This window comes from Culex quinquefasciatus, chromosome 2, assembly GCF_015732765.1.
Source record: "Culex quinquefasciatus strain JHB chromosome 2, VPISU_Cqui_1.0_pri_paternal, whole genome shotgun sequence".
Classification (NCBI taxonomy): domain Eukaryota; kingdom Metazoa; phylum Arthropoda; class Insecta; order Diptera; family Culicidae; genus Culex; species Culex quinquefasciatus.
In genome coordinates this window covers 57,233,206-57,258,961 of record NC_051862.1, presented here as the reverse complement: position 1 = coordinate 57,258,961, position 25,756 = coordinate 57,233,206, and the positions used below count along the sequence as shown (strand labels likewise).

Below are 25,756 nucleotides of genomic sequence, written 5' to 3'. Positions count from 1 at the left end.
GATTTGTGCGGAATTTTAACAAATTAAAAAAAAATCATTGCTTTTTTGATTGGGTCAAAACCTTTGCTAATTAGACATTTTAATTTAAATGTCAGTTTGATTTTAAAGAGATAACTAGCATAATTTTCCGGGGTTTCCTTAGTTCAAATTTGACTGTCAATAATAGTTCTTTTCAAATTCCTTGCAAAACATATTTATCAAATAAAAGATCAAAAGGCTTTCTAAAGCTTGTGAAAACCTTGTGTTGTGCTTGTATTTATAGGACCTTTCCAATAAAACTCTAGAAATGTTTTCGTGAAAACACTGACAAAAATATTATTCATAAAAGCGAACTTGATATTTCGTAAACTTTTAAACGTTTAACAAAAATATTTCTAATTCCCAAATTCCAAATTTGTCTAAATAATTACTTGACATTTTTTGTTATACCATGGTGTCATGTCGGTAAAGTAAACGGATTTTTGCTCAGCAAGAGTTGGTTGCCTTATATCGACTCAGAATCATGTTCTGAGCAAATGTTTGTGTGGATGTGTGTAGGTGGGTGGACAAAAAAATTGTCACTCGATTATCTCCGGACTGGATGAACGGATTTTGACCGTATTAGTCTCATTTGATCCGACTTGGGGTCCCATAGGTCTATATTTAAAATCAGCAAGTTTAGTTAAGTACTTCAAAAGTTATGCTAAAAAACGATTTTGTCCGGAAGATTGGAAAAAGGGTGGTTTTTGCTATCATGTTATACATTTTCAGAAAGGTATGGCTTTCCAATGAGCCCAAAACATCGAAGATCTGACAACCCTATCAAAAGTTATTAGCACTTAAGTGTTATTTATACACTTTTTGGAGGCCGGATTTCAGATATTGTGATAAAAGTATTGTCTGAATCTTCCATGCAAACTATCGTTGAATATGTTTTTTATCAGACCTTGCTGATGGGCCAGTAATAACGTCATGATTCGAATTCCCGGACGCTTCGAAACCCGGACACTTCAACTTGTTTTATCAATTATTTGAATATAAGTTCGCATTATGAATGCCAAAACTGTGTTATATGATGGATTCTAACATCAACTTTCATTTAAAGTTTGTTTGAACGCTGTAGTTAATGCCGCAACAATTAAATAAAATAAAATTATAAGTTAACCAACAATGCGAAACATTTCAACGGAAATATTTCATAGGCGTCCGAAGCACCGGGAAGGCAAAGCAGAAATTTATGTTTTTGATTTCTTTAAATTCTAGCAAATTTTTATATAAACTATCGATTGTTTTGATGCTAACAGCTTATTTGTGACCTAAAGAATGCCAATCACTAACATTTCAGTCCAAATTTGTGAGATTCATAAACAAAATCGAGTGTCCGGAATTCGAAGCAAAAGTGTCCGGATTTCGAATCAGCTTTTAACAGTGTCCGGGATTCGAAGCACAACAAGTCATTTTAATTTTCAAATTCTGATGAAAAATTGTTAGAAAAGACATATTTTGCATGCATTCTCTTAAAACTGACTGTTTATACTAAATCCTGATGATATTTCTACATTTCCAACTCATTACATGATTTTTTGCCAGCTATAACAAAAATAATATGGTACTAAGTGTCCGGATTTCGAATCATGACGTTATTGAAGGTCTGCGAACCCTATCAAAAGAAATTAGTAATAAAGTTGATTTGTCAAACATGTTATGGGAGAATGTTGCTATTTTTACTGAATGTATTGACTTAATGAATGTGAGGAAGACACCAACCACCTAAGTAACGATTAAGTAACGTTTTTTTTTTGAAATACGATTTTTGGGAGTTAGAATTTTTGTGGTAAAGGCAGACTATTTTTTCAGGGTGTACAATTTTGCTTAAGACACCAAATGGATCGGAATATCCTTTCCTGAGAAACAGATTTTCGAGTATTCGCTATTTTTGTATGGACAGTAGGGTGACAATAAAAAAATCGACATCAGGGACACCCCTGACCCGATTATTTAGGTAAAAATAAGTAACATTGCGAATTTTGAGCCAAATCGGTTAGATGTGTTTGTAAAATTGTGCTTAAGAATCTCACACTAACCAATGATCCGCAACATTTAACGCCACTTTTGGTGAAATTTTGATTTTTTTTTTTTTGCTTTTCACCATACTTTTTTTTTTATTTTTTTCCATGCAAACTTTCACAAACAATAGCGAACCTTAAATCTTAACGAATTTAGCACAAAGTTGGCACAATCACTTATTTTTACCTGATGAATCAAAGAGGTATCTCTTAAGATTTTCCAAAATTTTATTTTTTTCTTGTCTCCCTATTGGATAGCTGCCAAAATTGTATGAAGAGTTTGGTATCAAAATCTTTTTTCAAATATTCATCAATATCACGAGTAATGTACATAAAATGGAATGTTTCACTTTCGAAAATAAAACACCATTTTTTCGTCATTATTTATTTATTAGTCTGTTATGATACTGGGTTCCATCAGAATCCTTTCCGTGTATGTTTTGTGTGTTTGTTTTGTAAGATTTTTTTCTTCTTGTTTTTTTCCTGCCTCTATTCCTTCCAAACACGCCTGTGTCATCTCTATTTAACAATCTTCGGTTTGACCTTACCACACGGCATTTTTGTGTGTTTTTTCCTGTGTTTTCATGTGTTTATGTTTTTTTGGTTGATTTTCAACCATTATTTTTTTTCTTTCTTGTGGTTTAATCCTTTTTTTTCTTTTTGTTTTATACATAAATATCAATAAATAAATAACATTAATATTTTCTGTTTTTATACCTTACACTTTCTGGTTTTACTTTTTTGGGTTGTTTTTTTCTGTGTGTGTGTTTCTTGTTTATTTTTTTACGTTTTTGCTTTATTCATTATGGTGACATCTTGTTTATATACATATATCAATTAAAGCATTCCTTTTCTGTGTGTGTATTTTTTCACCCACTGAATTTTAAGTGGATCTTATCACACTTTATTACAATAGTTGTGTGTGATTTTTCATCTCCGTTTTAGTTCGTATTCCTTGTGTACGAAATAACTCAAAATTTGTTTGACATTTGCACGCTCGCTTTCCTTTTGTTCAATGTATAAAAATAAATTTGTTGAAAATTTTGCTAAAATTATCAAAATTTCGTTCGTTCTAGGTTAGCTCGAGCGTTTGCGTGCTATTTCTGTGTGTATTGGTTTTCATTCAATTTCTCAGCTTCTTTGATATTACATTGAGTTTATTTATTAATTCATCAACGATTTGCTGACAGTTTGACACACTGTTGGAGATGCTTTTGAAGCATCTCGCTAGCGTTAATCAATGTTTTGTTTCTATTTTTTATAAGGTTATTTTTTTAAATTTATTTGGTAAAAAATCCTGGTAACATATGGCTTTTACATTTATCTTGTTTTTTTTTTCTCTCACCATCTTTTAATAAGTTTTTCCTCTAGTATTTATATATAAAAATTCCTTTTACGAAGCTTAACCACTTTTCTTCATTTTCCGTAACGGAAATCCTCTAGTTTCTTCAGTTTTTTCTTCTGTCAGCTCATTCCACGTGTTCTGCTTCTCTTAATAAACTGATTATCCTGTACAATTCTATCAAAATTAATCTGCATTTTGTGTGTACAAATTTTTTGTTTTTTTTTTCTCTTATAAGTCTTACTTACGCATTAGTTTCACCTAACTGTATAAGCATTTCCATTGTTTTTCAGTGTTTGTATGCGTTTATCCTGTTTGTTTTTGTATTTTCTTTGTTTATGACATGCATGTGGGTAAGTGAGTGTTTGTATGGGTGACTCAATGTGGATTGCAAGGTTTGAACGTTTGTTTTTGTTTTGCTTTTTGGCGGTTCTGTTTTTTTGTTTTTTGTGGGATGAATGCGGCGCTACTTTTGCTTGGTTTCTTTTGTTTATTGACATTTCTCTGACAGTTTGGCCTTTTTACAATGCTTTTAGTTTCTCTTGTTTGTGTATGCAGCTGTTTTTTATTCTTTGTGTTCAATGCAGTGTGTTATTTTGCTTCTGTTACAAAAATATTTCTAGCGGTAGTTTAATTATAGTACATTTTTATTCGGTTTTTTTTTGTTTGCTGGTTTTCCATATTCATACACCACGAAGACACATTGACTATTATAGTTAATTTACTGTTTTTTCTTTGTTTGCTTGTTTACTTAACAATGGTTTTTTTCTGGTAAAAGTTCTTTTCACTGTTGTTGGTTTTGTGTTCTTTCCATTTTGCCGTTTAGTGTTTAGTATAACATTCAGTAGAGTATGAAATGCTTGTTTTTTTTTTTTGGTTTGCCAACACACACATTCACATTGGGTTTCAAACAGTGTGACGAGGTTTTCATTTTGGATTTTGCTTGTGAAGGATTTACTTGGTTTCTTTTGTTATTCTCATGAGTGCTTACATTTAATTAGCATCAAGTATTAGCTCCTCGATTGGTACTTTTTCTTCTTTTTTTGCCAACCAACCGAGAAGACTATTTTAGACAGTTACAATAATTTCGTTGCCTATGCTTTATTTTCTGGTTTTTTATCATTAGATTAGTCTCCCACTCGTCGTTTTATGTAAGTTTCTTTTGTCTCAATAGCAACTATATATAGTTTCTGTTCACTAACCTGAATATATGTGTTTCCTCTTTTGTTTTTTTTTTCTCGTCCTCCTCAGTTCAATAATACGTTTTCTTTCACGAGCAATCACACCTCTTGCAATTAGAATCAGTTGTAGAAACAATGTTTGAAAAATTGTGAAAATAGTTATCCGGTTGGACAAACCTTCAAACCAGCTTAAACATAACACGTTTCCAAAGTTTTGCTCTAAAGTATAATATTGAGCAACATAAGTTTCACAATAAATCATAAGGCAATTCGACATTTGAACAAGATTTAAAAGCATACGTTGTGAAAATGAAGTTACCTAAGAAATTTTTTGAGCAATTTCACGTTTACAGCAGCATTTTCCGAACAAGCGCTACCCCAAAAAATATGCTACTCGCCATAAGTGACTTTTGTTAAAGCTATCATTTTTACTCTGTAACTTGTATAACTAATCTTAAAAATGAGCACAATTTAATTTCGTAAAAACTTTTTGTATCTAAACAATTTACACATTTTTGCAGTGATTTGACGCGATTTCTATAACTTGTTTTCACTTAAATTTATTTGACTAAAATTGAGCGCAGTCGTTAATAAATAAAAACCTAACAATTTATTATATATTACTTTAAACGTGTCACTTATGTATGTGTGAGTGTGTGTTTTTAAAACAACGGAAACCAACCACTATTCATTAGCACCTCGATTGTAATCTTACTTTCTCACTTTTCCTTCCATTCTCACATATTTCCTACAGCTTGGCAACACTTCCCCTTCATCTCACCGTTTCAACAGGGTTGCCAGTAACTACAAAAAAACGTTTCCTATACCCTGCCTTTTTTGTTTTTTTTTGTTTGCGTGTGTGTGTGTGTGTGTTTATTTATTTGCTGCAGCTTTTATGTGTGATGTGGTTTTTTTTTCTTCAATATGTTGTCATTATCACTAACTTGTCAACGTTTCCTCTCGAGTGTTTCATTTCATTCAAAAATTCTTCTATATTTACACTAGTTTTCGTTACGAAATACCTTGTTAAATTAGTGACGCCACCAATAGTAGTTATATTATCTTCTTCATTTAATTTAATTTATTTTTTTTGCATTTTACATTGAATCGTGTACACCCCATCTTTGTTTCAATGCCTTCTTCCATCCAACGTTTGCGTTAGTGTAAGTTTTTGAACAACCATCCATCATCATCGTTACAAATATATAAGTTTAGTTTTTTTCTTTGTATGTGTGTGTGTGTGATTTAATTTAAATATTTATTTTTAATTCATTCCCGTTTTATCCATTTGCTTCAGTGGTTTTTTTGTTCGCTACTTCGAGTAAACTTTTTCAAAGTCTTCGTTTCATTTCCGTTTCGTGTGTGCATTTTTTTCTTTAATTTTATATTATGCTTGTTGAAGTTTTTGAAACCCATTTTAACTCTCAACGATCGGTGAGACCAGCTTTCGATGCGTTTTTAGGGGTGGGTGGAAGTTAACAGTTAACTACAAAAATCTTTAAAGTTCTGATTAATGCTTAGTAAAACATATTTTTCCTGTTTTATAAAAACTCAAGAAAATACCCTTTTTATATAGTCAGTGGGAGAGACATTGAGCCAACCTCGAGCCCAGGGTCGACTTTAGGCAAAAGTGATTTTTTATGGTTTAGGTAACATATCTCAGCATAGTTCATTAAACTTTATTCGTACCTTAAATTTGTGAACATAAAACTTAAGTGAGAAAAGTAAGTGTTTCTAGTTGAGATCATCTCCTCAAAAATATTATTTTTTCATGCAAATCTAATGTGATTCCTTGAGAGTGAGGTTGGACGCTTAGAATCGTTTCTACCAGATGTCCTGAAGCAAGGAATTGTTGCTTAGGATGCTTTACACAATCAAAGTTGTTTTTCAGTTATTGTTTTACACAAAAAATAAGTTTAACAAAAAAATCTGTAGTATACATTCAAGTTTTCACTTACACCCAAAATGTTTTTAAGTGGGCCCCAACATAGTTTAAATGAAAATCAAGGAAAAATTAATCTAGTTGTTTTCTGTATTTTGCACCATTTTTCAATAACATTATGAAATTCCTTGAAAAAAATGTATTTTTATTTCAATTTTGTGTAGCACTTTTACGGGAAGGAGAAAGAAAGAAATTTGCAACGACCTAATTTTATTAAAAAAAAAAATATTCCAATCAAATTATGTTACTTCTCTTTTTTTTGACGTCCAAAAAATCAAATTTCAACGAGAAATTTTAAACTCCCAGTAAATTGTTTTGCCCCTGATTTTTCAAAGGAAATTTTGAGAAACTTTATAAAGTTGACCGATCTAGAAAATAGTTGGTCCAACCAGTTCCAAAACATTGAATTGTGACCATATTTATCACTACGTCTATCCCTACAAATGTAGAGACACTTGCTCAAATTTTTGGTTCTGAATGGATGGGTATGCGTGAAGGTTGGTGTTTAAAAATATTTTTTCTAGTCAAAACTGTAGAGTGAAACTGTCACAATTTAATCTACTTGAACCACCAGTCTTTATCACACCTTTATAGTTGTGGCAGGGTTGCCAGATTATCATCTGTAATGAGTTATCGAAAAGGTTTTTCTAAATATCAGAAAATCGAATTAGAGAAAAGTGGTTCCGAAAGCTTTTTTAATCGAATTTCCATCGTACGGAATTGAAAAGTTATAACAGTGTTACATAAATAACAATATATCTCGTTAATGTTGCTAGTTCATTAAACATTACAACTTTGTGAAAACCCTTATTAAATACTTTTCGCAAAAGTGTTTTAAAAAGTATTTTTTTCACGAACACCATCAAACTTAATAATTTATTGGGGTATTGAACAAAAAAAACCAATAAAGTAATAAAATATGATCCTGCCAAGCATTCTAGTTGAAATTGGTAAAAAAATGGTTTGTTTGTTTGTTTAAGGTGTAAGGTTTTCACCTTTTAAAAAACTTGCTTTAAACTATTCAAAATCTCAGAATAAGCACATTTATTTCAAATAAAAAGCTTAGAAAATATCACACATATCACATGACAAAAATCAAGCTCATTTTTAGGAATTCCCACAAAATAACAGTAGCGCAAATGCTACACTAAAACCCCGGTGGTTTGATTGTCCCTTTTCAGCTTGACACCCCTTTTACACGACGCTCACACACACATTACTGAACGTCTGTTTTGATAGTGTTTGCGTGTGGTCCATGTAAAAAGGGACAGTTTGTCACTTTTTATGTTTGACGTTGTCAAACCAACGGGGTACAAACTGAAATTTGTTTTGTTTTTATGTTCTCCCTGAATTCGACGTTCCTCTTTTTTAAGAGCCCATTAATTAAAAATGAGGAACATTTTGTTGTTGTTCGTAATTGTGATTGTTGGGTGTAAGAGCGGGATGTTCTATTTGCGGTAAACGCATTTCTTACACTTCTCTTCATTTGAGACTATTGTAGGGTCATAAGATTGTATGGACATCAATCCGGTGATGGAAATTTGATTCAAGATTGTCAAATTATAACGCAAACTTCAAGATTGGTCATGCCATCTGTCAACATGTTTAACCTCATTTTTTTCGATTTACTTTTCTCCATTACACGGAGAAAAAAGAGTTCCCAAAATCGTGAACAAGCGTTCATGAAAATGGGAATCTCGAACAAAGTGTTCAAATTTCATGGTACGATTTTAAAAAACGTACCATGAAATTTGAACACTTTGTTCGAGGTTCCCATTTTCATGAACGATTGTTCACGATTTTGGGAACTCTTTTTTCTCCGTGTAGAGTGTGGTACAATACACAACTATCTAATAGTACGTTCGTTTGATTGTTAGTTCCGCACTGAGTGCCGCACTCAAAGCTGTCAAAGTGTTTCTTTGAAGAAACTCGCGCTAGTTCCGCACGAGTTTCGTCGCCATCTTAGAACTGAAACTCTAGTGCCACACTCGATATTTTTTCAGTTTCATGCGAGTTCCATGCACACTGAAAAATGACGTTCGATTGAACCAAAACTGGCACCGACGAGAGCGGCACTCAGTGCCGCACCGGCTGTTCAAACGAACGTACCATAAGCTTAGTGAAGTTTCACACAGGTGTCTTGCCGTTCACTAATTCTACACCTGTCTCATTGTTCCTGCCATGAGCACCCACAACGAGACAGTGAAATAACCATGGCTGTAAGGGTTGGATAGATCTCGTGGTTTGGTCAATGAAAGGAAAATTTGTTAGAATGTTTTTGCAGAAAATAAATGCAAATATTAAAAAAAATCTGATCAAATAACAAAAAAATAGTGTTTTTAATTTAGTCAACTTTAAACAATCTCAACCAAATCGTCCTTTTTATTTTGCGAGCCCCACAGAACGCACTAAAGCACAATAAAAACCTTCTTTAAATCAACTCAGTGGTTGATATCTTCCTCACAAAATAAACTAAAAAATTCTTTTAACAAAAGTTTTGAAAACGTAGTTTTAAAACATATCCGCAAGATTTCGAAAGTCAAAGTGAATTTATTGACGTCAACTAAAATTTGTTGTTTGGATAACTATTAAACAATTGAATTTATTAAACTTAACAATTTTCAATCGAGAAATTAAAAGTGAGAGTGTGTGCAACATGGAGTTAAACTTTCTGTGAAGTTGCTGTGAAGCTTACCAAGGCTTTTCAGAAAGTTTAACTCCATGTTGCACGCACACACTTTCACTTTTAATTTCTCCATACACTTAAACCCCGATGGTTTGACACCAACTGTTGTCAAACGAACGGGGTCACGTTTTAGTTTGACACCCCTTTTACACGGAGTTCACACACACTACCAAACGTTTGTTTTGTTAGTGTGCGTGAGCGCCGTGTAAAAAGTGACAGTTCGTCACTTTTTAGTTTGACTTTGACCAACCAACGGGGTACAAACTCAAAAAGTGTCAAACGAAAAAGTGCCCAACCACCGGGGGTTGAGTGAACCAAGTTATGGGACCCGAAGCTGAATCGAACGGAACAAAACCTTCATCCCCACGCACAGACATTTGCTCAGAATTTGATTCTGAGTCGATATGTACACGTGAAGATAGGTCTAAAACGAATATTTAAAAAGAAATTTTTCATGTGATTTCAGAGCCTTTCCTTAGTGAGGAAGGCGAAAAGCTTAAAAACTTCCACCCCATCCTTCAAACTCCACCCTCAATTTAACAGCTGATCTCCGAATGGTTCTCATTGTTTATGTACCGATCGCTGAACGTCTGAATCGTAAACGCCGTCGGTCTATTCTCCCCACTCTTGTCACTTCCACTGCTGTTACTGTGATGGTGGTTACTTCCCCCGCCGTTACCTCCCCCACCACCGCCTCCATTTCCCCTTCCCCCGGCCATCTTCTCGCCGTGATCCCCACCGTTCAAGCTGCTCGCGTTGATCATCCGGATGTTGGCGTACGACGTCCCACCGACGCCGGCCTGCTGCTTGTTCAGCGTGGACGGATCCAGCGTGATGGGCGGCGGCGGTATGCTGTTCAGTATCTTGGCCGTGTCGATCTGGTCCACGAGCGGTGGCGGCGGTATGATTCCGGACCCGTTCGGACCGGTCCCGTTCGCCAGCAGCTGGGGCGACCCGTTGATGCCACCGTTGCAGTGGGCCATTACGACGACGCCGTTGTGGCCGTGGCCCGTGACCGGACCGTTCGTCATGGGGGTGCTGAACGAGATGGGCGGCTGTATGCTGGTTGGCGTCTGCTGGGGCGTGTCCAGCGAGATCAGCTTGTCGACCTGGATTGGAGGGATGTGAGAAGTTATTCTCAAACGCTAACTTGATTAAACTTACCACCGGACATCCGGGCACCTCAATGGGACCATTTTCGTCCACGAGCATCGTGGGATCCTGAACGGCGGGCATGCTGGCCATCGAAGTGACCACCGTGGGTTGTTCCCGGATGAACGAAGTCTCCCAGCACTTGCCGTCCTGCTGGGGCTGTCCGTTGATGATGCGTGGTGAGGCCGTCTTGGGTGGCGTGCAGGTGACCATCGTGTCCGGAATGGTCACGCCGGTCGCTTCGCTCAGCAGTCGTTCGGCAACGGTTCGTGGTCCGGGCAGTGGGATGAGATAGTCCGAAGAGTTGGGCACCTGCAGGCAGAAGTCGTCGTTGCCCGGTGGGCGCATTATCGTGGTGTCCCGTTCGTTTGACGGTGGCCGGAAAAAGCTTGGCAGCGGAGCGTTCATCACCTCCGGATCTTGCGTGCAGGTCGTCAGCCGTTCCAGCAGGTTCGAGAACGTGGGTCGATCCTCGGGCGTTGGGTTCCAGCAGTCAGCCATAATGCGGTAGATGGCGTTCGGGCAGCCCGGCGGTGCGTCCAGACGACCTCCGCCGGTCACAAGTTGCATCACATCACGGTTCGGCAGTCCGGTGTACGGCATCAGCCCCAGGCTAAACACCTCCCACAGCAGCACACCGAACGACCACACATCAGTCTTTGAGGTAAAAATGCCGTCCAGGAAGGCCTCTGGAGGCATCCATTTGATGGGCAGCATCGCTTTGCCACCCTTCCGGTAATAATCGGACCGATAGATGTCGCGAGCCATGCCAAAGTCGGCGATCTTGACGACCCGGCCCGGGCCCTTACTACTCAGCAGACAGTTCCGGGCGGCAATGTCTCGGTGGATGAACCGTTTGCTCTCCATGTATCGACAGCCCTTGGCCACGTCCAGAGCGCAGAAGATCAGGTCCTTCATTGTAAGCGGAGATGGACGTTCCTGTGAAATTGTACGGTTAGATACCATAAACCTGAATGACGAACATTGAAAACTCACCGGTTTGTTGCGACCTTCACGAAGAAAGTTCTTTAGATCTCCACCGGCCAGCAATTCCAGTACAATAAATCTGAAGATAAAAAAAAATCAAAGTTCACAATACATCCTTATTTAAATAAGAATTTAAATTGAAGTTCACGGAGAAAAGAAGTTCAAAAAAAACGAGAATAAGCGTTCATGAAATTAGAAACCACGAACAAAGTGTTCAAATGTTATGACACGTTCACATTTTCATGATCGCTTGTTCACGATTTCCGGAACGCATTTTTCTATTTGTTTCCTGATCTCTTCACAAACCTCGGATGCCTGTCGAAGCACACCCCTATCAGGTGCACAATGTTCGGATGGTTAAACTTGGCCATGATAGCGGCCTCCATCAGGAAGTCCGACTCGGCCTGCCCGGTCGACATCTCCGGCAGCGTCTTCACCGCTACCGGCATCTCAACGGCATCCCCGTCCCGATGTCGGTACAGTCCCTGGTACACCTCTCCGAACGCACCCTGACCGAGGGCTCTGCAATACAGAACTCAGTTTGAGATTAGGTCATCACACTGAGCAGGATGCAACTCACTTGACAAGCCGCAAACTTTCGCGGGCCACCTGCGGTAGGCTTTTGACGTCCACGTTCCCGTTCAGGATGCCATCACAACCGTAGTTAGGATTGAAGTTGGTTAGTCCGGTATCGTCCGCGGTGCTGCGCAACCGGCTTAGCTGCAGGTCCTGCTCCAGGAGCATCTTGTGGCGCAGTGCCGCTTGGCGTTTGCGCTGGAAACGATTATCTAGGTGGAAGATGATTTTGGTTAGCTTATGCTGGTTGAAACGGTAATCTTGATACGTACATAGTATGAGAATTAGACTAGCCAGGGCAGCTACTAAAATTACTACAACGACTACGAAGAATACGATTAGGTACTGCATTTCAGGAGTTTCACTTTGTACTGTAAATAAACAGATGAATATCATTAACTTCAAGTATCTCGAACCCAACTCTAACTCTCCAAACTTACATTCACAAGCAGTAAAGTTGTCAGGTTTGAGCGTCCAGCCGTCCGGGCAGATACATCCCACCATGGACCGGTATTCATCCAGCGCCACACAACGATAGTCACATCCGCACCCCTGGATAGCCGGAATGATCAACACCGCTCCGTGCCCACTGTTGGCCCCGGATTGCTCCATCGACAGTTCCGGCACGTTCCGCTTCGAAGCCAAAAACGATCCTCCGCCCTGTCCATTCGTCGAGTTTATCATCGTATCCCCACCGGAAAACCCTCCTCCACCTCCTCCAGTGTCACAACCACCTCCACCCCCACCGAACCCACCCTGTCCATGGGCGCCCCTCGGTGGATAGCACGGTAACCCTCCCCGGCCACCCTCCAGCAGCGATGCGCCGTACTTCGGGTCCAGCCCCATGTCCGCTTGAGCTCGCCAACCGCCTCCGGGCCCCGCATGGCGGGCGTGATCCGAGTGGGCCGTCCCCGAGACGTCCTTACTCCCTGCGATAAACTTCTTCCCGTGCTGCACATCCTCGTCCACGTAGCGACCCACGCCGAGTCCTCCGCCGCCACCGGCTACCAGCAGCGGGACGGCCGTGTTGGCTGAGTTGAGCTGGTTGTTAAGGAGAGAAGATTATATTAATATCATACACTTCACTTATTTAAATTCATTCCTTTGTGGACCATCATTCAGTGAGGTACTCCTGGATTTTAGCTCCTGAAAAGTGCTTAAAAAGTGCAAAAATGCCTCAGGGCAAGAAAAAGAGGCGGTCCTCACCAGCAGGATCGGCAGATTTGAAGAAGCTAAAGAATGCCGAAGCGCTACCTGCAAAGCCAGGCAGTTTGAGCAAGGACGCTCAAAATTGTCTGAAACCAGTTCGCTACCCTCCCTGTGGACGTGAGCGAGAAGGAAGAATTTGAACGACGGGAAAAGTTGCCACCCATTTTTGTGAAAACATCGTCATCGGACTCGGTGCGAAAGTGGCTGACCGGGTTTATCAAATCTGGTGCTTTACGAGCTTCCATTCGTTTGTGTGCTGATGGACTCAAAATTCTGCTACCTACCAGAAAGGATTACAACTACGTTCGGGATTTCCTGAACAACACAAAGATTGAATACTACAGCCATGACGATCCAGGTAAACGCCCCATGAAACAGGTCCTCCGAGGCCTGTACGACATGGATGTGAATGTGTTGAAAGAAGAGCTCAAAACTCTGAAGTTGAACGTGATCGAAGTCTTCAAGATGACAAGACACAACAAGGACATCAAGTATCGTGATCAACTGTACCTGGTTCATCTCGAGAGAGGATCGACAACGCCGTCTGAGCTGAAAGCAGTTCGGGCAATTTTCAACATCATCGTGACTTGGGAACGTTATCGTCCAGTGCACCGTGACGTGACACAGTGTTCGAACTGTTTGCAGTTTGGACATGGTGGAAGGAACTGTTTCATCAAGAGTCGTTGTGCAACCTGCGGAGGTGAGCACAAAACTCAAGCTTGCGAAACAATCAACGAGAACATCGAAGCGAAATGCTTCAATTGCGGCGGCGACCATTCGACCAAGAATCGAAGCTGCCCAAAACGAGCTGAGTTTGTGAAAATTCGGCAGCAAGCGACGACGAGGCACCAACCAAATCGTCGCAAAACACCACCAACTTACACGGACGTGGATTTCCCTGCTTTGGCGTCACCTGGAGCGGGATCTGTTCGAGTGGTTCCAAATCTGCAGCCATTGCCGTTGAATCAGCGGCAAAAGTTGCAGAGAATACAACACCTCCTGGCTTCAGTCAGCAACCGAGGAAAACCAACCAGCATCAACGGATGAAGGCAGTAGTGACCTGTTTTCACCACAAGAACTTCTAAACATTTTCATCGAGATGACAACAACACTGCGTGGTTGCAAAACTCGCCAAGAACAAGTAAGAACTCTTGGAGCATTCATCTTAAAATACAGTTCGTAGTTTACTCGTTCTAGTGATTTTGAATATTTCAATGAATTTACTTTTTAGTTTTAAGTTAGGATTAGTTGTTAAAGTGATTTTTTTCTTTTTACCCAAATGTATTCGATTCAATGCAAAAATGTAAAACAATTTGAAGTAAATAAATGAATGTGAACAGTTAATAAGAAAACGAAAAATATAACAAAGATGAAGAGCATGTAGCCATACCACTTAGAATGTAAATGAAATGTAATTATTATAAGAAAGTTCAATAAAGACATATTTAATTTCAAAAAAAAAAACTTATTTAAATTAATGTTTGAAAATATCATGGAAATCCATCATCTCAAAAATATGAACTAGATCAATGTCACAACAAGTGTGGAATGTTACATACTTGCAGGGCTGAGCTGTAAGTTAGTCGAGGTTAGTCGTCGACTAACAAGTTCTTTACAAAAAATGTCGCCCTCAGCAGGGCCCAAGAGAAACTTTGCATTTTGCAAATTTGCCAAGTTGCCGATTTGTGCTGCGCCTTCTTGAAAAAGATAAAGCGCCCCTTCAGGAAGCTCCAGGGCGCCAAAATGCCATTTTTGTAAATTAAAAAAAAATCCTAAGCGAGTACAAGTGTTGTAAATAGAGCGTCCAATTTCCCGGGGTTACAAATTTCCCGGGAAACGGGAAATTTTCAACCAATTTCTCGGGAAATCCCGGGAATTCCCGGGAAATTTTAAATTTATTGAAAATTGTTCTATTTTTGGTGCTGAATCGTATTTTGCATATAAATTGAATAGGACAAGGACTTTAATGTTTAAAATAAGTGTAAAGATCAACTAATTGTTTGACTGCATATAACAATTAATACAATTGAAAGAAAATGTGTATGTTTCTAATTTGATAAGCTTAAATCGTAAAATAAATCAGAAGTTTTTTTTTCATCAAAGTGTTTTGACAGTAAGTAAATTGAATCCATACTCCACAATATTTAAATTTCTTTAATACTTGCCTTTGTGACCAGTTTGTGAGAGTATGGTTTGGCACACGAATAAAATCATTCAAAAATTATTTTTTCATAACAAATAACTTTTCTAAACCAAGTAATACTGGTTTCAGCTCTTGAACAAAATGGTTAAGCTTCTTAGTTTTCCCTTAAAAATCTAACTTCTCGTTTTTGTTTTTTTTAAACAACTAATTTTTTTCAAATATTTGGAGCAAGATTTTAAACAATTTTTGCATTTTTCGGGCAATACAAAGTAGTTTTTCAATAATTTTTTAATGGTTTTTAAAACATGGTTTTCAGGTTTATAATTGACTTTTGTCGAACGGTTTTTCATAGAACGGAAACATGATTCAAATTATACGATAAACTGTCATCATCCCACTCTTAGATTTTTTTCATGTTAAACTTTCTGACACCCATTGTTGCAACAGTGCTCCGTAATACTTTTACCTTAAATTGAAATTTTTTGAACGAATTGAAGTAATTCTTCTTGCAAAAACCTGTTTGAAATATTTAATGATAGCAATTCAATTCATGGTAAACAAAAACATAAACAATCTCAATTTTGCTTTGGCGGGAAAGGGTTTATATATTATTTATACTATATCCAATTATTCTTTACAAAGTTTACCTGGATTGTAAAAGTTAATTTTCATTAAGCAAGGTCCATTTCCATGTGCTTCAGAAACTAATATTATCAGAAATTAATCTTGATAGTAATTGAGTTTCTTCATTTTTTCTAGAGCATTTTTTAAAAATTGGATCCAAAAAAATAAGAAAATGTATACTTCCGGTTATATTCCGGGAATTCCCGGGAAATTTCTAAATTTCCCGGGAAACGGGAAATATTTTTTTACGGGAAATCCCGGGAATTCCCGGGAAATTTTTTCCCGGGACGGGAAATTGGACGCTCTAGTTGTAAATGGAGCACCCGCAGTCGAGCAGTTTTTGACAGTTCGCTCCATAAGAAATACATTGTAGAAAAGAGCAAAAACTGCTCGTATGGAAGTGCTCGAAGTTCTATGAGAAATAAACTATTGCAACATTTAGGCAACATTATACATGAAATAGGTAAAATAACACCACCAAATATAACAAATTTTAGAATTACACCTTGTTTACAGTGTAGGAATATTAACTTTGATTGGCTCTTTATGAAATTAAAACCTGCTAAAAAGCTTTGCCAAAAATAATATTTAAAATTAAAATAATCAGAATTTTCCGAAATTTGAATTTATCAAACTATTAATTGTTAAATTATATTTTTTTCAAATTTATATGGCACTTTGCTGATGTGTTGGAATGTTTTGGGTCATCCAAGGACTCTCTGGTGTTAAGGTGTGTGGGTCTACCGCCGCAACAAGCAAGAGGTCGACTGATACAGAAAAATCATAAAATTTCATTCATTGTGAATGATGTCGAAATGATATTTTTAATTCAACGATTCCTTTTTTCAAATCACACAAACCCCATCAAACTTTTGCCAATGATTTACTGGAGCTTTTATCTAATAGGTACTTTATGCTGGTATTTTTATCTAAATTATGTAAATGTCAATTATTTCAATTGATGTTGTTAATAAGACCGTTGCAATTAGTTTTAAAACTTTATTAGATAAATCGAGGAGCAAAACATATCGAAAAAAAAACAGAAGGGTAATACCAAAACCACCAAATGAAATCAGATCTAAATTTCACAAAAAATCCAAATATTTTAAAACTTACCAAAAACACATACGTTCCTCCGCCACCTCCACCGGCACCGTCCTCAATCACGGTATTCTTCACCTGCTGCGTCTTGGAGGTGTACATCGGTAGGGTATCCTTCGCGAAAGGTGGCTTATTCTTCGGCTCACACGTCTCATCCCTATATCCCATAGACTTGATGCAGGCATGCTCGCCACTCTGCCCAACCAGGATGAAGATTTCCTCATCTTTGTGCAACTCCAACACACTCAACACCATCGCCCCACGGGAAGATCCAACTCCTCCGGAACCAAGTCCTCCACCAGCACCCTTGGCAATGATTCTACAATGGAACAAGTCATGAATATTGTTTTGTAACTTGAGAGGTCAACTCGAACTTACGTGTAATAACCCTCGTTCGGAACCTTCCACGATTGAATGCCCTTAAAGGGTTGACGGTCGATGACCTGAACCGCATTCAAAGCTTCCGTTCCGTTGTACGAAGTCAGGCAATCCGCTGGGGTAGGACCATGCTGACCCTTGGCACCGCACGTGTTGAGTTCGAGATCTGAACGGATGAATTTAGCATTAGTACAACGTTTGGTCTTCTTAATTCAGTGATTCAGTCTTACATGACTTTCCGGTAAAGTCCTTGTGGGGCTGCTTGACACCGCCGATCCGTGGATCCCAGTAGTTGTACCCCTGCAGGTCATCGGCCGGAATGTTCAGCCCGAAGCACTCCGGACTCAGCGAGAAGTCGTCGATGGCCACGTCCGAGAATATACGCATTCCCATGCGGGCCTCGAACTGAAGGTAGTATCTAGATTGAAGGAATGAGTTTCATTAGTAGCTTGAAATTACATCAGAGATCGCGAGGTACTTACTTTGTAGTGATATTTGGCAGGATGATGTCCACCCGGACCCAGTATTCGCCAAGATTCTTCGAGCTCCACCACAGAGTAGTGGTTACGTTCTCTTTTTCCTTGATTTCGACACTCGAAAGATTGATGCTGCCGGGGTTCATGCCGAACTGGTGTACGTAAAAGCGAACCTGCAGAGAAAGTGTTTTTTTTACATAAATTGACATCCAGAATCAGAAAGTTGATATTAACAATAATATCAATATCTTACCACGCAAGAATTACGATACGGTGAAGACGCGTTCGTATGTACCAACGGAGGTGGGTTGAAGATGACACTGTTCATAATTGCATTGCTGGCTAATCCAACCAATGTTTTCTTCTCGCTATCGTTGGCATGCTGATTCATGTTGACGAACATATAATAACCTGAAAATGATATTGAAATTAACACTCATGTTAAATATACCCGATGATTCTTGTAAACTTACCCGTAACATTCTCCATCGTTGCCTCGTGAGTGTGGTCCATATCCGGACCGGTCTTCTCCGTAGGAGTTGGTCCAGAATGACGTGCCCAAGATAGGATTGCATTGCCATAGTTTTGCCAACCGCACCAACCGGTCTCGAAGTCACAGCGACCTCCAAATGGAATTTTATCTGAAAATGTGCATTGAATGCTTAGTACATTGAAGAAAGAAAACTGAAGTTAAACATACCACAATTGAGCGTTTCATCCTCTTCATCATCGCAGTCCTTTTCAATATCGCAGATCTTCGGAGTCTTAATGCAAACCGGAACCTATTCGTAACAATAAAGTTCATTAGATCACCAGAACACCAACAACTCACTCGTTCAACTCACCTTACTAGCCGTACACCGAACCTGCGAGAAGCTACAGTTGTTCGTACTAATAGCATCCGGGAAGCAGTTCACCATCCTCAGGTTATCAATGCTGACATGACCCCTGGGATGTTCCCCCAGCCGATTCGGAACCACCTCGAACAGTATACGAAAGTCCTTCGTAATCTTGTCGATCCGGAACTTGTTCAGCAGCCACTTGCCCAAATCATTACCCATGACCTCGGCCGGCACCCAAGAAGACTCGTGCGAACCGACAGTTTCAATCACGATCCGCAAACTCCCGTAAGCCATCATGCTCTGGTGGGTGTAAACCTCCAGGTAGCAATTCTCCCGCGTTGCCCCGAACATCGGTGAAGTTAAGATCTGCGCCGTACTATTTGTGGTCAACCTCAAGTGTAAAAAGTGACCATTGGCGTCGCCTAGGACGTCGGCCTTCGGACCCGGCATCATCCCGGTTCGGTTGGACTCGGTCAGGTTTGCCCCGGTGACCACCTGGAAGCTCTGGGGATCGTCGTGTTTCCACGTCCAGGCGCACTCCGTTTCGAAGTTGCATCCCACGCCCAGCTGCCGGTCCATGTCGTCGTTTTCGTAGATTATTGGGTTGAGATATTTCTGTGAAAGGGGAAAAGGAAAGAAAATTTTGTTTTGCTTATTATTTGTCTTATGTAAATATTCCTTGAAGACTTCTATTGAAAAGTTCAAATTTAATATTTTTGAATTTTTTTGTCGTAAGTTTAATGTATACCAATAAGATTAATCGTTTAAAATTTTGCAAGTAAATGATTCTGGGTTTGATCGAAATTCTCATTTCCTTTTAACGAGAATGTTCCGGATTCAATAATTTAAAAAAGATAAAAAATTGAGCTCAGAGTTGAGTTCAATCCTCCGTCTTTTAGATTGGTTAAAAGCTTTAAGTGCTCTAAAAACTGCTGTCCCTATTCAGACTGTAGTCCCGATTCACCCCAGATTACGGTACTAGCTTATTAGAACTTGCAAGATTGCATAACTCTAAGGCGCTTTTGAAATTGAATCTACATTAGGGTGACAAGAAACAATTAAAATTATGGAAATCTTAAGAGATACCCCCTGGCTCGGTTCTTTAGGCAATAATAAGTAACTGTGCCAATTTTGAGCCAAATCGGTTAAGGTTAAGGGCTTGCTTTTTATCGTTGAAGTTTATATGGAGAAAATCGCAGGATTTTTGCAGCAGGTGGTGCAGGTCTCGCCCAAAATTGTCCAAGTGTGAGATTTTTGTAGGAAATTTAACCTGGCAGAAAAATACTGAAACGATTGAATTTTCACTTTCACGATTTACACACTTTTTTGGACGGATTAATATTATCTAAATATTACCTAAATCTACCCGAGCAGAGGGTAATAACTTTGGAATAACATTTTTTGATATTTTAAAATACTAGGCCAATATTTTTTCATGTTATTTATAACAAGATTTATTATTCGTCGTTATGATTTTTGTGTTATTCAATTGTTATTGTTATAACAGACTAACAATTTTTTTTTTATTATAACAATTCATTCGATCATCCCAATAACAGTTGGAGGTATTCTTCCATAACAAAAAATGTTATTCAAAAGTTATTTTGGCTTTCAAGGGGAGGAGGGGACATTTTAAGATGACTTAGCTGAAAAAATCTGGTTCCTCGAACAAATCCTGTCATTTTGGCAGCTGTGTAAAGTTGAGGTACGATTTTGGTCAAAAATGCCAAAAACAACCTCTCGCAAAATCAACTTTTTAACATTGTTGTTGGAATTGCTCGAAAAGTACCCAAATGTTTGAAAACTCTACTTCAAACATTGTAGCATATCAATACGATTCCCTCGAACAAGAAACACTGTTATATGACTTGTTTCTACCATAACTTTGTATTTAAGCATCACTAAAAATTCATTTTACCCAATCTCACCCCCTCTGAGATTGGGGCAATTTTTAAACGATTAAAATGCAGTATTTGTAGATTCTGCTCGGTTTGTTCTGGAGGTTGTATCGAGGTGCTCCGATTTGGATGAAACTTTCAGCGTTGTTGTGTTTGTCTATACACGAGATGAACTCATAGATACGATTGTACTATAACACACATTTTCAACGTTAACTTTTGCCCTGTAGACCAACAAGACGGCATTTTTTGGTCTCAATTTTGACATATTCGGAATCCTCGGAAAATTTAACGTAAGTTTGAGGTGTTAGAATTTTGAATTTGATTGTAAAATGCCATTTAAAATTAATTTAAATATTTTTTAGCATTTTGTCGGATTAGAGGTATAACAGGTATTCGCCTACTTGATACAGCATTTGACGTATTGATCACAAGGTAAATTATATTTAACTTTTTTTTAGAAATATTTTATTTAATTATTTTCTAAGTCAAATTCATAACTCAAACTTGCGTTAAATTTTCCAAGGATTCCGAATATGTCAAAATTGAGACCAAAAAATGCCGTCTTGTTGGCCTACAGGGCAAAAGTTAACATTGAAAAATGTGAGTTATTTGAAAATCCTAAATCTATGAGAAAACTGCGATTGGCCAAAAAGTTAAAACTGTAGGCTTATAGTGCATGAAATTCCCTAACTTTTGACCTATGGGAGTTTTTAAACATTCAATGGTTTAAAAAAATCTATTTTTAACAGTTATTAGCAAAAGCTATGAGAAAAAGTCGAACCAATCCTGAATGTATATAGAACATCAAAAGACCTTTCGAATGCATCTAAGGGAGTTGAAATTGATGAAGTTTCACGGAAATGCGAGAATTTTTATTTTTTTATGTTTTTTGGACCTCAAACTTCAATGCCCGTTTTACCCCACTTCCCTTTGTCGTAGAGGGCTCATATTTGGCATGAGTTCATCTCATGTCTAGACAAACAAACGCTGAAAGTTTCATCCAAATCGGAGCACCTCGATACGACCTGTTTCACATGGGTGAAAAAATCGCTCTTAACATTTAAGGTAGAATCCATCAAATTCTAACATAAATGGTGTACTAACATTTTCACTATCTAAGAACAATTCTACGTTAAAAGTTTTTCAATGTAATTTAAATTGTTTTTGTTGTTAAGAAATTACGAAAGGTGTATCGTTTTTTACCATAGTCAACCCCACTGACGGTATTTATGATCCAGAATTTTGATATTGAATCAAAAAACATTATATGTCAAAAAATCAAGGAAACGTTAAAAATGTGCAAGCTATAATCTCAAAAAATCAACTGAGAGTTGTTGTTCAAATTATTACTGAGAAATTTAATGTACTTAAAATAAATAAGTGATGGTTGCAAGTAAACCCCTTATGTTTGCATATCAAAATTTTTGTATGTCTTCTCTACAACTTTGTAGAACACTCTAAAAATTAACCCTGCAAAGTAACAAATAACACGAAATTTTAAAAAGAAAAATTATGATCTAAATGAAAAAATACCAAAAGCAAATTTGAAAAGTACATTAAATTTCCCATAAAATTACATGTCCCATAATTTTGTACAGTCGAGTAACAAAAAATTACAGAATTTTGGAAACTATTTTTGTATTTTTACGAAGAAAAATACGTTTTGATTCAGGCTGCAACTTTTTTTAAACCACGACTTTTTTTTGAAAATGCAAGGGGTCGTATCACCCCTCCTTCACGAAACATTTGCCCAATTCTCATCACTTCTGCCATTTTCCGCTATTAAATCAACATTTCGAGCCAAACATTTCATTAGGGCACAAAACCAAAAACCGCGATTCGAGAAAATCGCTTGCAAAAAGTGGACATCTTGTTTCAATTCCTATTTAAAAAAGAAGCTTGACTGATGGTATTTTTACAAATGATACGATGAAACACATAATTATCCTCGACTCTAGTTGAATTTATGTTGATTTTCGCAGTTTTATTAAAAAAATCTCGTTATTGGGCCCTTTCAATTTTCCCACTGTTGTTCATAATGGGCCCTTTATGAATGCAATTTCGATAAGAACTAAAAGGGCACTAAAGCGCTGTCACCCGATTGTTGTTTTAAATGATGTTTACGGGCCCTTTTGTTTAGTTAGAAATAATGAGGAAGCCAGCGGAAATTTTGATAATTGGTGAAGTTTTGTGATCGAATGGTGAGAATGGAGCTTGTGAATTACAGTATGTAAAAAAAGTATTTACACCCCTTGGGCACTATGCACATATTGTGATGAAACATCTAAACAATTTAATGTTGACAGAAACCTAGTACTACATTTTGTTCAGAAACTCATGCCAGACATTTTGCTACAAAAAGCTCATGAAAAGATGATTTCTATAAAAAGTTATATAACAAATACTATTACGAAACTAAAAAGGTGCAAAAAAGTTTGTACACCTTTCGAAAAATTAACATAAATAATGTTATTTGTTGACAAATCACCATAAATCCAGTCTCCCAACTTCAAATAGGCATCCTTGACTGATTTATAAAATAATTTGGATTGAATATAAAGTTTACTAACAACTTAGTATAAAAGTTTATATAACTCTGGAAATTCTATATAAAACTTATCTAAACTTAATTTTGCAAACTTTTAATTCAACTAAATGTCAATATATTACCATATAATTGCTAAATAAACATTTTGGAGTGGGTATAACACCGTTTTGGGGTATTTGTATCGATAGAATAGATTTTCGTTGGAATTTCGTACCAACCCGGAATTACGCCGTCGGAAAATCCGCCGGCATCGAACCGGTCCACAATTCTTAAGTCAACCTATGGCATCGGAAAGGGCATAAAATTTCCGATCTTTTGATACCCATACATCTAGGTTTTCTATAAAACCCACGATTTTAAATACCTAGGTAAAAACGTTGTTATGGTTTTATTTGAGCAATCTGCCAAAAATGTATGGAATTTCGTAATTTTTGTTCTCGTGGATCAAACTTACTTTTTGCCCAGGTATTTAAAAACGTGGGTTTTATAGAAAACCTAGATGTATGGGTATCAAAAGATCGGAAATTTTATGCCCTTTCGATGCCACATAGGTTGACTTAAGAATTATGGACCGGTTCGAATGCCGGCGGATTTTCCGACGACGTAATTCCGGGTTGGTACGAAATTCCAACGAAAAATCTATTCTATCGATACAAATACCCCAAAACGGTGTTATACCCACTCCAAAATGTTTATTTAGCAATTATATGGTAATATATTGACATTTAGTTGAATTAAAAGTTTGCAAAATTAAGTTTAGATAAGTTTTATATAGAATTTCCAGAGTTATATAAACTTTTATACTAAGTAGTTAGTAAACTTTATATTCAATCCAAATCATTTTTAATCAGTCAAGGATGCCTATTTGGAGTTGGGAGACTGGATTTATGGTGATTTGTCAACAAATAACATTATTTATGTTAATTTTCGAAAGGTGTACAAACTTTTTGCACCTTTTTATTTTCGTAATAGTATTTGTTATATAACTTTTTATAGAAATCATCTTTTCATGAGCTGTTTGTAGCAAAATGTTTGGCATGAGTTTCTGAACAAAACGTAGTACTAGGTTCCTGTCAAACTTTAAATTCTTTACATGTTTCATCACAAAATGTGCATAGTGCTCAAGGGGTGTAAATACTTTTTTTACATACTGTATAAAAATTCTTCAAAGGTGTACTGAACAGGATCCGCGGGACCGTGTTAAATATTGTGGTTCGACGAAGTTTTTTTTCTGCAGAAATCCTTGGTGAAACGTAAATCAAACTTTGTTTTGATGTGAATTAGTGTTAAGAATGTATGAAAAGTTTACTTTATAAGATAGAAAATTCCTCAGCTACGAAAAACTAACGAAAAAGAAAAGGGCACAAATGAACTTTTTGTCTAGTTTGGAGTGGACACTGTTATGTGCCCTTTTGTGTTTGCGATTTTTTCAATAGGAAATTGTTTGCTATCAATCTGAAACTTGGAGGACATGTAGAGAGTGTTCTAATGAATGGAATAGTGGAACAATCCCGAATGGTTACGTTTTGGTTTTGTGCCCTCATGAAATGTTTTGCTCGAATTTTCAGAAGTATCAATAATGAAGAGTTGCTTGCTCACTTTTATTTGAGCTATTTCTTACTTTATGATCATGATAGGCCGATAATAGAAATAGGCTGAGAAAGGGTATAGTTCCTCTAATTTTCAGAAAATGAAATATCTAGAAATAGAAAAAAAATCATGCATTGCTTTTTTTAAAGGTCAAAATTAAGGTTATTAGGTAAAATGCAAGAAGCAATCTTTCTACTTTAAAATTCGATGTAAAATCCGATAAATACAAATATTCACTGATAAACTGATGCTGATGCCTTTGACAATTTCTCCAAATCTAAATATTGTGTATATCATCAAATTGCAAGCCCAAAAAACTCACCTCATTCTGAAACTTCTGCCTAATCTGCCACAGCGGATCCTCTCCCTGCACATTATCGTACGGCCTTCGCCTACTCCCGGCCCTCCCTGATGCCCGGGCGTATGCATCGGCATCCCAACGCTCCCGTGGCCAAACAGCCTCGGCGGAGAATTCCCATCGTTCGCCCGCTCGATCCCACTATCCGCCCCGCTCGTCGCCGCCCCGTACCCGAGCAACCTCCGCGGAGAATTCCCATCGTACGCCCGGTTGACCCCAATTTCCACCCCACTCGTCGCCGCGGCATTGGCCGCCGCATTCTTGTTCAACTTGCGCAGATTGTGGATGGCCGAGCTGGACGCGGGTCTTCGCCGCGGGTTGAACGGCTTTCGGTTTCCACCGAGATCGGCGAAACTTCCGGGCAGTCCGGCACCTCCGGCGGGGTCACCGGTTTGCGCTGGATTCGGAGTCGGTATGAACGGGTTGATGCTGCGACTTTTTCCGACTAGGTCCGACACGGGGTTGAGATTGACGGGCCGCAGGTGGTTATTTTCGGACGCTATGATGTCGTTGATACTGGGGGAGAGGTGACTGTTGAGGGGATCGCTTACGCGGCCTCCGGCTATGGCGTACTGGTTGCTAGCGATACTGATATGGCTGGGTAGGTTGCCATCGATTCCCGGCGGTGGTTGGTAGGGGTGTTCGTCATGGGGGCTGTCCTCCTCCTCTGAGTAG

General features: G+C 38.1%; 1 protein-coding gene and 1 long non-coding RNA gene across 2 annotated transcripts in view; one reads left to right on the top strand and one right to left on the bottom strand.

The window, feature by feature from the left end:
* The window catches only part of LOC119766796, a 72,207-nt gene that overhangs the window by 6,280 nt on the left and 40,171 nt on the right, over positions 1 to 25,756 (top strand). The window lies entirely within an intron of this gene.
* Positions 9,382 to 25,178, bottom strand: LOC6042621 (ALK tyrosine kinase receptor). The gene is made up of 16 exons (XM_038252595.1): positions 25,046 to 25,178; positions 18,688 to 19,299; positions 18,543 to 18,624; positions 18,316 to 18,483; positions 18,096 to 18,253; positions 17,849 to 18,015; positions 17,597 to 17,784; positions 17,367 to 17,532; positions 17,004 to 17,307; positions 12,352 to 12,952; positions 12,184 to 12,282; positions 11,916 to 12,123; positions 11,642 to 11,857; positions 11,345 to 11,414; positions 10,361 to 11,287; positions 9,382 to 10,305 (listed from the first exon to the last, which is right to left on the bottom strand). Exons 2-16 carry the CDS (start codon positions 19,261 to 19,263, stop codon positions 9,733 to 9,735), a joined length of 4,503 nt encoding a protein of 1,500 aa, XP_038108523.1. The 5' UTR covers positions 19,264 to 19,299; positions 25,046 to 25,178; the 3' UTR covers positions 9,382 to 9,732.